Genomic DNA, 13,361 nt, shown 5'->3' with positions numbered 1-13,361 from the left:
TACAATGAAATCAAGACGGAGCTCAGCGGAATAACGGAGGAGCTCACGCGAATCAATAAAGAACAGAAAGCCAAAATATTCGAGATGGAATATCAAAAACGCAGGCTGAATATTCGCATTGTCGGTCTGGACGAATCAGTGAAATGTGAAAACCCTGAAGAGTTTGCCACAGAATTACAGAAAATCTTGGGAACAGGAATCCTTCCTAAAATACCGGAGGTGGATGAGAGCTTCAGATTGGGACCCCGCTCCAGTGACAGCAACGCTAAGCCCAGAGTGATATTAGTTGTACTGCGCCAAGTCAGAATAAAAGAAATGATTATGCGTGGAATTCGCAGGATGAAAGGCAATCTGAAACACATGGAGGTACCAATACACTGCTTTGAAGATCATTGTCGTGAGGTAGTGGAACTGCGTGCCAAGTTCAAGACGGTGATGTCTCAACTATACCTGGGGAAATACAGACCCCTACTAATATACCCTGCAATACTTCGCGCCGTCGACAAACAAGGAGCAAAATTTCTCCTCAAATCGCCTGAAGAGGCAGCCAAATTCCTGTCTGAACAGGAGCAGATTAATGTATAAATGGCCTTTTAAATCTCAGTTATGCAAGGTCACCATATAGTACAACCTTTAATAATCAAGGATTTGGGACAGAGAGACCTACGTGCTCAGAGTTTTTGAATACTTTCCCCGACGTGTATATTATTGCGGACATATTGGATTTAAGATTGGAACACTCCAGAACATACTGGAACATTCAGACAATGTAAAAATGACATATTGGAATAATCTAGAACATCGAAGCATGCTTTGATATATGGAACATTCTGGAATATCAGCAATACGTGGTCATTCATTCTACCAGAAGCCCCTCGGGGGAATAATCAACAGCTATCTAGAGGCAAACCACAGAGCCATCATAGCCGGCCGGCTGAAAGATCACTCTACACAACGATCATCGCCCACCCCGGTCGGGGGAAATGCTGCATATACGTATTTAAAAATTGTTTTTTTATTAATGGGAAATAATTTCACTACTTCTCCAATTAATACTTTAGATGTTTAAGCATAGCAATGCTCTTTTAAGATCTAAGTTAATGTTCTCTTCCTTTTACTTGTTTTTTTTTTTCTTTCTTTTTCATCCGCTCTCTCTGATTTATTGAGGCTCTCTCTTCAGTTCAATACCTTCATATTATTCATGGGTTACTATAAATTACTATAAATTACAAGTTCATATAAAATGTAAGTGATTAAGGCATGACAATTGAAGCTTATTTTTGGTCTTTATTTTTAGTTTATCTCATTTAAATTTTTATTTATTTATTTTTTACGGGTAAGTGGCCAAGCCACAGTCGACATTCTACTTATGGTAGAATTTAGAGTGTTAGATCCTATGGTATACATAGGAATGTTAAGGATAATTGGATCATTCTGGGATATCCGGTGGTGCAAGGGAGAGAGTCATACGCAAAGGTTGTGTTCATGGAACACAATCCTGTACGACTCTCGGTGGGAGGGAAGGGTAGGGGATTTTTATTTGTATATATGTATGTTTTTAAGCTCGGCTCTCAACGGGACCTCACTAGTGGGATGTATATCTAGTATTGCCTCGCACTCTAGAAGCATTACCAAAAATTACAATGCAACATGTATAGACTATGGCTAGTTTGAATATAATGATATGGAACACCGGGGGAATAAATAACCAACTTAAACGCAAAAGCGTGCTCACACTGATGAAAAAAGAACATGTGGACATTGCTCTGCTAAGCGAAACACACATTCTAGGGAAAGACATAGGTAAATTAGCGGACAACATATACCATAATATCAGTCACTCCTCTATTGGTACGAGAACTCGGGGTGTAGCAATAGTCGTTAAACGTAAGTTGAATATTGTACTAAAGGGAGTATGGTCTGATGTAGAAGGTCGGATAACTATAGCTAAGATTGAACATAAGAACAGGAAAATAGCGTTGATAGCGGTATACGCCCCAAATTTGTACGAAGAAGATTTCTTCACTACACTAACCAATGCAATGTTAGACATTCCCGATTACTCATTTATAATAGGAGCGGATTTTAATGCCATCTGGAACCCAAGGATAGACAAATCTTACCTCGCCTTTTCCAGCGAACAAAAGAATTCATCGAAGGCATTAAAGGATTGGTCAAAGATTACAGGTGTAAAGGACTTATGGCGGTTACTTAACCCCACGACCCGAAAGTACTCTTGTCGATCTGCGAGACATAAGACACTATCCAGAATAGATTATGTCTTTGCATCACAGAAACTATTTGATAATTATGAAGTGGAAATGATACCCAACGCACTATCAGATCACTGTTATTTACTCCTTAAAGGTACATTTGGTATACTATCCTCCCGAGCCCCAAGATGGCGATTTAACTCGTTGCTGCTTAACAACAAGGAATTCATTACACAACTCAAAGAAGCTCTTATAGTATTCCAACGGGAGAATGTAAACTCGGTGCAAGACCCCAGAATAATATGGATGTCGGTAAAGGGAATGATCAAAGACTTCACGGATAGCTTTTCCTCCAAAATGCGCAAGAATCAAAACACAAAACTGGATGAGCTGGAAACGCTTTACTCAACGTTATTTAATTCTCTGAAATACAACAACTCAACTCGACTAGAAAATCAAGTTAACGTACTAAAAATAGAGATCAATGACATATACAGACAACAATCGGAAATACAAATACGCAGCACAAGACAACAGCAGTACTCTCATGGTTCCAAACCCAGCCACCTATTAGCCATGCGATTAAGAATTAATGCAACATTTGCAGATATAACTACCATTAGAGCACAACAAGTACTTGTAACAGATCCGGTAAAAATAAACGATACATTCAAAGTATTCTACTCCGATTTATATAAATCAGAAATGACCTTCGATCAAAACAAAATGGACACATTTCTTAATCAAATTATTCTCCCTAAACTTTCAGAGGATGACGCTAAACAGTTAGAAATACCGATCACACTAGAGGAACTCAAGATGGCCATAACCGCAATGAAAAGTGGTAAGGCTCCAGGAAGAGACGGTTTCCCATCAGAAATGTACCTTTCTTGTTGGGACATAATTGGCCCATTATTACTAAATATGATCTTATACTCAGTCAAAGAGGGGAACTTCCATAAAACCGACAATATTGCACTCATAACAGTCCTCCTTAAAAAAGACAAAGACCCCAACGAGTGCGGTAGTTATAGACCTGTAAGCCTCCTCGGAACAGATATCAAACTGTACTCTAAGGTATTAGCCATCAGATTACAAAAGCATATGACGTCTTTAGTTCACCCGGACCAAACTGGCTTCATAGGAGGCCGCCTGATCACTGAGAACATAAGACGTATACTGCACGTACTTGATGCCGACAAAGAGGATACCATACCTAAGGCGATACTGTCCCTGGATGCTATGAAGGCCTTTGACAGGCTGGAATGGTCGTATCTGTGGGCAGTGCTAGAAAGGATGGGGTTAGGAAAAGGATTCATCGATATGATTAAAGTATTATACAAAGACCCATCGGCCATGATTATAACAGGCACAATCATCTCCGATATCTTTCCGGTATCGCGCTCAGCCAGACAAGGTTGCCCTCTTAGTCCCGGTCTGTTCAATCTATCATTAGAGCCGTTAGCACAATATATAAGACAATCCCAATCCATAGAACCTATCGTAATCAAGGGCACACAACAAAAAATTTGTTTATATGCGGACGATGTAATATTGTTCATGAAAAACCCCAACACCACATTGCCTCATCTGCTCAAGTTGATTGAGGACTTTGGTGATTTATCGGGATTTAAGATAAATTGGCCGAAGTCGGCTTTCCTTCCACTTAACACCCCTGCAAAAAAAGATACAACCCTCCCAGGACAGATACCGATGGTAAAACATTTCAGATGCTTGGGAGTGGAAATATTCCCTACCATAAGACAAACGGTGAAGCACAACTACACAAAAATCCAAAACAAAATCAAAGACGACCTTGATAGATGGGCAAAACTTAAGAACACAGTACAAGCACGGATATCAATAGTTAAGATGGATGTACTACCTAAAATCAACTTCTTCTGTTCAATGCTACCGTTACCCCCTCCAGAGGGTTACTGGAAAAGATTACACTCCTCCACATACACATTTATTTGGAATAACAAACCACCACGTATAAAAAGATCCACCGCACAGAGAAATAAAGCAGATGGTGGCATGGCATTTCCAGATTTTTTCCTATATTTTAAGGCGTACTCATTAAGTCCATTGACAACATGGTTTGACTCCCAAGCATTAGCATCTTGGAGGAAAATAGAAGAAAACATAGTAGCCCCACATAGACTGAAGGACATAGCACACACTAAACTACCAATCAAGCACTGTGAACGAAAATTTGGCCCCATAATTACTCATGCGATCCGGATATGGCGTGAATCACAAAAAAAAAATCCTAACCCACAGGAATGGCACAACCATACTCCCTTATTCAATAACAATGCTCTCTTAATTGGAAAACGACCTATAAGATTCCCTATATGGGAAAAGCAAGGCATACACTCATTAGGGGATATTTTTAACAAACAGGGTTTTTGTAGTGATAAAGAAATACGCAAAAAATTTAATCTCACCAAGTCCACATGGCTTTTTCACAAACAGTTAGAGCTATGTTTGAAGTCTCACGGTGTTCCATTAGACAGACCAATTGAACACCACAGATACCACAAATTCTTCTACTCAAGAGAGACATCGAGAGGTTTTGTTTCAGAATTTTATCATCAATTACTAACGTCCTCGTATGAAACCCTCCAACTTGACTCTGTCTGGAGGAGGGATATACCAGACCTGGAAAATGACTTTGATTGGCAAGGAGCCTGGGCAAATGTCCGACTTACATCAAGGAACCCGGATCATCAACAAATCAATCTTAACTATATTCACAGGACATACTTGACTCCTATAAGACTGTGCCGAATGGGGCTCAAACAAGATTCCAAATGCACCCAATGTACAAATGGGGACGAAGGGACATTTATGCACATGTATTGGGACTGCTCACCAGTTAAGGCATTCTGGAAAGATGTGACCCAACAAATATCAAAACTCGTATCTTGGAATATACCTGTACACCCCTCGGTATTGCTGTTGAATGATGTTTTTGAGTTTGCAGTGAATCCACAGCTAAAGAGATTGGTTTTATCGGGTATCACAGTAGCCAAAAAGCTGATCGCATCACGCTGGTTTCAACCGGAAAAAATGTGCCGTAAAGTTTGGTTTCTTACATATCTCGATGTAATTTACCATGAAATATCTACAGCAAGAATTCTGGGTCTCAATGAATCCAAAATGTCAATGTGGTTAGAAGTGGTGGAGAGAATAAAAGCTAGCTTATAATGGTAGTGTCTGGTTAGGTGCGAGGGATAGTGGAGGTACTTCTCAAGGTGGGGTCCGGGAGGGGGGGTTTCGAGCTGAGCATACGTATGTAGGGTTTTTTTTTAGATAACAGGTATTATGGGTATATCTTATATAAAACAACTAACCAAAATGTGATCTCATTGGATGTGCCCTGACAATTAATGCTTGTATATCTTATCGTGTGTTGTCATGTTTGTTTATATGTTTGTTTTAAAAAAGAATAAAAAAATAAAATACAAAAAAGAATACAGAGAACTACTTCACAATAAAAACACGTTTCAAGTTTTGTTTTATTTGTCACATATAAAGTACATACACATTACAGTGAAATGCTTGGTTCTATATGAGCCCCCTGAGATTGTGCTTCATACAGTAAAAAGTCCTTTTTCTGTACGAGAGCCTGTTTTTGTGTTTTGGACATCGGACTGTATTACGGCTATAATCAATAAATATTCTTATTGATTGATATTGCACTTGTGTGGACAATTAAATGTTTGTTTTTTTAACCGTGACGAGTCTGAACACCACCAGGCTTGTCACAATACATACATACATACATACATACATACATACATACATACATACATACATACATACATACATACATACATACATACATACATACATACAGGGTGTTTTGGAATTAACAAAACACACACAGCACAAGGTAGAAGCACGTTTAACAGCAGTTGTATTACTGTTTAGGGGGAAAGGAGAGGTTCGGGAAATTGTCAGCCAGTCCGTAATACAAGAGAATCGTCTTGGTCCATTAGCGGGGTCCGGGATCCGGGATCCGGGAGAAGAGACGTCAGACAAGCAGGGGTCGATACACATGCAGGTTCTCAGACGATCAGGGGTTACAGCACACAGCAGGGTCCTAGCAGATAAACAACGCATTGGTCACACAGACAATAATCTTCTCCTCTTCTCTCTCTTACTCACATCATCTCCTTCCGTATGGTTTCGCCTCAGCTACTCCAATGCTTCTGTATCTCTGTCTCCATTTTCTATGCTTCTTGATTGAGTGGTGATTGCGCTCACCTGTCTCGGGCGCCTCTGGCACAGGTGTGCTTCATCTGTGCTGATGCGCTCTGCTCTGACAGGAGTCTCTCCGGAACTCCTAATATGGGCATATGCCCCAGTACCTTGGCCGACACATATCGGCCGTCTATTACCACCCCAGCCGGTCTGCCACAATACATACATACATACATACATACATACATACATACATACACACACACACACACACACACACACACACACACACACACACACACACACACACACACACACACACACAAGCAATGCCACCCCTTCGGCAACTTTGGTGATATAATATATAGATGTTGATTTTAGACATTGATTCAACTGTATCTGCTCCTTTCCTGTTTCTATTTTAGCCTGTGCAGTGTAGCCATGGGGAAGACGGGGAGTAAAGTCCTCAAGAAAACCACAGTGGACGGGGTTCGAGCACAGGTACTGTCAAAGTAACCACTTCACTTACATACAAATAATGTCATGCCTGCTTACTCACAAACATGCACACATGCACATACAACACACACAAGCAAACACACGCATATGGGCACACAGAGGCACACAATCACTTGCTCTACTGCTGCTATTTATGTGGACATAAATAAAGATTCTAAATGTGTGTGTATGTGTGTATGCATGTGTGTAGTGTGTTAGTGCTCATTTATCTCCCGATGTGCCAGCTGCCATGTTCCCCTGCTATCAGCCTGTTATGCAACCTGGATCAGCGCCACAAGCTTTCTTTCACACGTTATTTTCCCATATCGCATCATTAGATCTATGACCGTTGAAATATATTACCAAGCCTTAATAGACCACATGTTTACTGTCATTAATTAACGAGCCCTGATTAACACTTTTCGTGCCAGCAGGGGGAGCCAAAAATTGCGCTTGAGTGCCAGCGCTGTAGTCAATGGAGGGCGATCACATTTGCGAACGCATAAACTACATCTTAAATTATGGCTATGTGTCTAATACGCCCGTCGCTTATCAATGACTTGTTTGCAGTCAACATTGTCAAAACGGATTGTTTTTTAATCGGTTCATTTCCGTTTTATACCATTTTGAAAAACGCTCGTTTTTTGAAACTTCCAGGAAAAAAATTATTCTGCAGGAATCGCGCTTTACTGTAATACACAAAACACGTTGTCATTTTTCGGCCTATTTATGAATCGTTTTCAAATAAACGCTAGATTATCGATAGTATATGTGACCCAGTCTAGCGAAAATGCCTACAAGTCTCCATTTTCATTTTCCAGATTTTTCCAGATTGTGAAAGTACAGAATGTAAGCTTTCAAATGATGTGTCATACTTTGAAATCTGAGAATGTTATTATTATGATGTGCTCAGTTTAAATCTTGTAAGCTGTGTTTTTTCTCAGAGACTGAAGCAGTGAAAAGTGCTCTCAAAGGTGATGCCACATTTGAACAACTATGCGAGTTTGTGGTGGGCGTAGACAATACCTCCCATCCACACCTCTCCCCTGAATAGTATTAACATAATTAAGTGCTGTGACAGGCATGCTGTCATGACAGATCAGAATGGATGCAATCATGCATCCACTCTTACGCCAAAACAGGGGGGGGGGGATAAAAATCACAGATTCATTCTGCAATTAAATCACAAATCACTGGACGTACCCGGGTGATAATATTCCTGTATAATAAAGCTAAACTCAGGGAATGGACTGTCACTGTTCGGTTGGTGACTCTTGGGTAGGTTATGACCCGAACTGGCATACAAGGAAATGTGCTGTAGCACTGCTTTTCATAGGAGTAGATATACACACTAGATTCAGTAAATAGGAGTAGATATTCACACTAGATTAAATAAATATGAGTAGATATTCACACTAGATTCAGTAAATATGAGTACATTCACACTAGATTCAATAAATAAGAGTAGATTCAGTAGGAGTAGATATTCACACTAGATTAAATAAATATGAGTAGATATTCACACTAGATTCAGTAAATATGAGTACATTCACACTAGATTCAATAAATAAGAGTAGATTCAGTAGGAGTAGATATTCACACTAGATTAAATAAATGAGTAGATATTCACACTAGATTAAATAAATTTGTAGATATTCACACTAGATTAAATAAATATGAGTAGATATTCACACTAGATTAAATAAATGAGTAGATATTCACACTAGATTAAATAAATATGAGTAAATATTCACAAAAAGGCTGCAGATTTGGGACTGACTCACCATGCAACGGCGGTGGGACCTGGCACTTTTCTGAAAAGAAGCTGCAATGTCACTGCGCTGAAAGGGACTCCAAACTAAAACAGACCTTCCACTGGCATTGTGCATTTGATATGCACACCGCGCATAGTTGGGTATAAACTTGTACTCGCAAGTCTGGTTTTCACGCACACAGCCGCAGGTCCTTTGGGGGAATGTTATGAGAGTGTTTGTGGAGAAAAGCCGCTTTATAATTTGGAGCATCGATTTTGGAAAGATATACATGGCTGTGCGTTCATAGCTTTTGATCGCCACCGGTGGTGCATTCACGTTGTCGAGTCGGGGGGAATAAGCTATACGAACATGTTTGGACATTATCAGTGAGGTCCCGTACAGCAGGCTGGAATACCACGCAGGGGATCGAGTACAAAGCTCTCCTCAGTCCATGGATTTTGCGCTCCTCGACCGGGGACCTTGTCAAACCTGAGTGCGCCAGGCCACGTATACTGACAATCTCTGTGCGTCCATCGTTAACGGTAATGACTCTCTCTGTGTGAATGCCTTTACCTGGCTCAGTGAATCTGAATAAACACACAGCGTGGGCGTACCTCCCAACGCGTAGCTATTCAGATGCAAAAATAAACCCAGCCCCCCCCACCTCTCCTCTGTGGAGAGGACAAACAAAGCCTTTTTTAAACACAGAATTCTTACAATTAGAGTTATTATATCTGTTCGCTGTTATACTAAATATGTTCTTCAACACTTGAACTGTAATATCAACAACAAAAAAAACACACAAAAAAAAGATAATTATTTTATTGTGTCTCTCTGTCATTTCACCCTGCCGACTTGTATGCATCATCACCAGACTGGGTCACATATGTGGGCTGAAAAATCGATTATCATATTTCCTGATCAGCACACACACACTCACAGCCACACACACACATATGGGACAGGCTGAGATATAGGTGAAAAGAGCTCTGATTATCCCAAGACTGTGTAACAGTGAACATTTCCTCCCTCCTGACACTTGTCTCCTACCTCCAGTTTCCCCCCTGTTCCTGTCCACGTCATGTTGCACTGTGTTTTCATTCTGAGTAAGTGTTAGTGTTTTGTTGTTGCTGTTATTTTCCATATTCTCAAGTTCTGTTTCACTAGTACCAGCACTGCTGCACCGTTTATGTTATTTTGTTATTTGTAGTTTAGCCTTGCTCTCTCGGTTCTAAAATAAATAGAACACCACTTCTTGTGAAGAGCAACCACCGTCTCCGTTCTCTGTCATTCTGTAGTTCTGGGGCTCCTCCATCCTTCTGCATATTGGGTTCTGTTCTTCCCCATAATCCTAACAGACTGGTAAAATAGATTCCTTCACTCTGATCAGATGTTTTCCAAAAAGATTATTCCAATTCCTGATTGCCATTCCAAATATCGATCGTGTTTATTGATCCAACGCTGGGTACTGGAAATACCGATTCCACACTGTTCTGAGGGTGGGCAATGAGTGGGATCGTCTCCGGTGATTGATTGATTGATTGAAAAGTTTATTAACAGATTGCAGAATGGGTACAGTACAGTACAGCTCAATACATACAATTGTTAAGGGGATGCAGACCAGAGAAAGACTTTCGTCTTGTTTACATCAGGGTCCCCCATTTTCAATTCATCATAACATATATGACATACATGACATACAGATAGACAGTACTGCTACATCCAGGGCCGCCTGGGAGAAATGCGAGGCCCTGTGCGAGATATATATATTTTTTCATACAGTCAACATATTCTTAAATAATAGCGCTGCCCGAGGCTGGGCATGATACAGTCAACATATAGCAAGAGAGAGAGCGAGAGAGAGCTCCCGTTCTACAGTCAATATACAGTGTACAAAGAGAGAGAGAGAGACACATTGGAAATAAATTGAAATGCTATTTGGCCCTAAACAGAGAGTACACAGTGGCAGAATACCTGAGCACTGTGACTGAAGATCCTTGACTAGGTACAGACTCAGCGAGCACAGCCTAGCCATCGAGAAAGGCCGCCATAGGCAGACTGTGTGTGTTACAAAGAGAGAGAGAGAGAGAGCATGTGTGTTTGTCGTGTGTGTGTGTGTTAGAGAGAGAGCATGTATGAGAGATCCAAAAGGACAAAGATCAACACTTAAATCCAAAGAGAGAGAGAGAGAGAGACACATTGGAAAGAAATTGAAATGCTATTTGGCCCTAAACAGAGAGTACACAGTGGCAGAATACCTGAGCACTGTGACTGAAGATCCTTGACTAGGTACAGACTCAGCGAGCACAGCCTAGCCATCGAGAAAGGCCGCCATAGGCAGACTGTGTGTGTTAGAAAGAGAGAGAGAGAGAGCATGTGTGTTTGTCGTGTGTGTGTGTGTTAGAGAGAGAGCATGTATGAGAGATCCAAAAGGACAAAGATCAACACTTAAATCCAAAGAGAAGAGGGTCTATACCAGAGAAAACAAAGCAGCAAGGAGCCAATGGCCGACATCAGCTAAATAGGCTAGCCAGGTACTGTGACACCAGGCCACACACAGCTTTGGCCAACGGCCCAACGCTACCCAAGCTACACAAACGACCAAGACATTCACACACAGCACATGTCGTATCTCCAAATGTTGTGAAGTAACATATGTTTTTCCTGGAAAAAAACATCGTTATTAACAAAACATTCGGGAGGGGAAGGAAGGAAGAGTGGGGTAATGTCATTACATTTTCATTCATCTTACCTGCACCAAGGAACGCAGGGCGAAAGGCCGCAACACAGGTCTCCACGTTGACGAAAGGCCTCTCGCTGGCGGGACAAAAAGAAGCTATGCTATGGCCGGAGCCTTGTCATGGTGCAGGCCCGACTACATCTTCTGTCAAAGATGATGTCGTAGTCAGAGTGCCAGAACCCCCTGCTATTCTCACGGCTAATGTCAATGGTCGTAGCACAAGCTAACAGCTAACTCTAGGCTAACTGATAGCATCAAACTAACGTGCGCAGCCGGCAGCTAACGTCGTAGCTAAACAGCTAACTGGCTAACAGTTAGCTCAACCCGGCTATCGCTAACCATTAGCTAACGCAGAAGCAAGCTATGCGGCTACCACTGAAACTGTACAACATGAGAAAAGCAATACAGGTGCTGACACCAGGCCACACACCGTTAGCTACTAGTACTACAACAGCTAGTCGACCAGTTTGGCTCCAGAGAGAGAGAGAGAGAGAGAGAGATCCACGGCGGGAATAGAATAGGTTGCATGAACTCACCATAACGCAGTATCAATGGTAAAGTTGGAAGGAGACTTTCTTGGCCCACGGTGTAATTTCTTCTGATCCATGCTGCTTTTGAAAATACATCCACTCGCTCCTCTGAATAGCACTGAATTAGATCCCTGTACCTCGTGGGTCCGAGAAGAGCCCGGAAACACTATCCTAAAATCTGTAGAGCAGCAGAGCCGCAGAAACCGGAACACTGCAGTCTGCAGAGCCGCAGAGGCAGGAACAAGTCAGACACATTCTACAAACGTGTCTAATGTGAAATATATAAGCATATAAGCAAAACTATATTTTAGGTCTGTGATGAAAAAGGGCCTTGCGGGAAGGGGGGCCTCGCAAAAAAAAGATTTTTTTTTTTTCTTTTTTTTTTTGCGAGGCCCCCCTTCCCGCGAGGCCCTGTGCGACCGCACTGCTCGCACACCCCCTGAGGCGGCCCTGGCTACATCTATACATTTATGACATATCAGATTTGCAAATACAGTACTGTTTGTGATACAAAAGTGTCCAGAAAAAGAGTGTATATACATTTGGCGTAGAAACTGTACATTGGAGGAGGTTGGGTGGGTGGGGTGGGGTTGGGTGGGTTGGGTGAGGGCTGTACATTGGAGGTGGGGGGGGGGGGGGTTGGGTAGGGGACACACAGACATTTTACACTGTACATTGGAATACTGACAAAGCCTTACTTGGTAATTTACTGTACAACTAGGTTAGGACATTTGTAGGGGCCAGTTTCGAATTGCAGTCTCACGTAGGTGTTTGCCTGACAAGTAAAATGTGGAATCCGGACTCTTTTTTCCCCATCCATTTCATTCAGTCCAATGGGGTGCAATACCATCGGGAGAGACGATAGGGGGCGGTATTTTCCCTGTTCGAGCTTAGACAGATCCCCACTGGTAACGTGAGGCTAGATTGATGAAAAATTTATGGAAATCGATAATAAAAAAAATAACGATTAGAAACAAGATTTCTCGTCGGTTGGCACTCAACGCATGGCATGAACTAACGAGATTTGTCGTGGCTGGCACTCAAAGTGTTAAGATCAACGAGGGATTGAAAGAGAGGTAAGCCCGAGGACGGGCAATGGCTACTGTACGTCTAGCAATAATTGTTGTGGGGGAGCGCACACGTCCTGTCTGTCTATGAGTACAGAGTTAAGATAGTGTTTATAATATAAAAATACAAAGGAGTGAGAGAGTCCCCCACCCCGACACACACACACACACACACACACACACACACACACACAATGCATGGTCATAACAGTACTGATATCATTTTTGAAAATGCAATGCAGATTAATCTGTGACCACACATTTTGCTCTTACTTCCCCAATGATTACCTCTGGTTCCTGCCAGTGTAGCGGTGGTCACTAGGTACTAGCAGGCACTTTGCGCCTAG

At 41.7% G+C, this 13,361-nt stretch overlaps 1 protein-coding gene across 1 annotated transcript in view; it reads left to right on the top strand.

Moving 5' to 3' along the window:
* Window positions 1-6,866: 6,866 nt before the first annotated feature.
* The window catches only part of lactbl1b (lactamase, beta-like 1b), a gene marked incomplete at both ends in the record, with an annotated part of 34,403 nt that continues 27,908 nt past the window's right edge, over window positions 6,867-13,361 (top strand). The window contains one exon of the mRNA XM_084317796.1: window positions 6,867-6,926. Within this exon, the coding sequence (XP_084173922.1) occupies window positions 6,867-6,926 (60 nt within the window). The remainder of the gene's footprint in view (window positions 6,927-13,361) is intronic.

This window comes from Notolepis coatsorum, assembly GCF_963971535.1.
Source record: "Notolepis coatsorum genome assembly, chromosome: 6".
NCBI classification, from domain to species: Eukaryota; Metazoa; Chordata; class Actinopteri; order Aulopiformes; family Paralepididae; genus Notolepis; species Notolepis coatsorum.
Note: the sequence above shows the minus strand (reverse complement) of the source record. Positions and strands in the feature narration are given on the sequence as shown.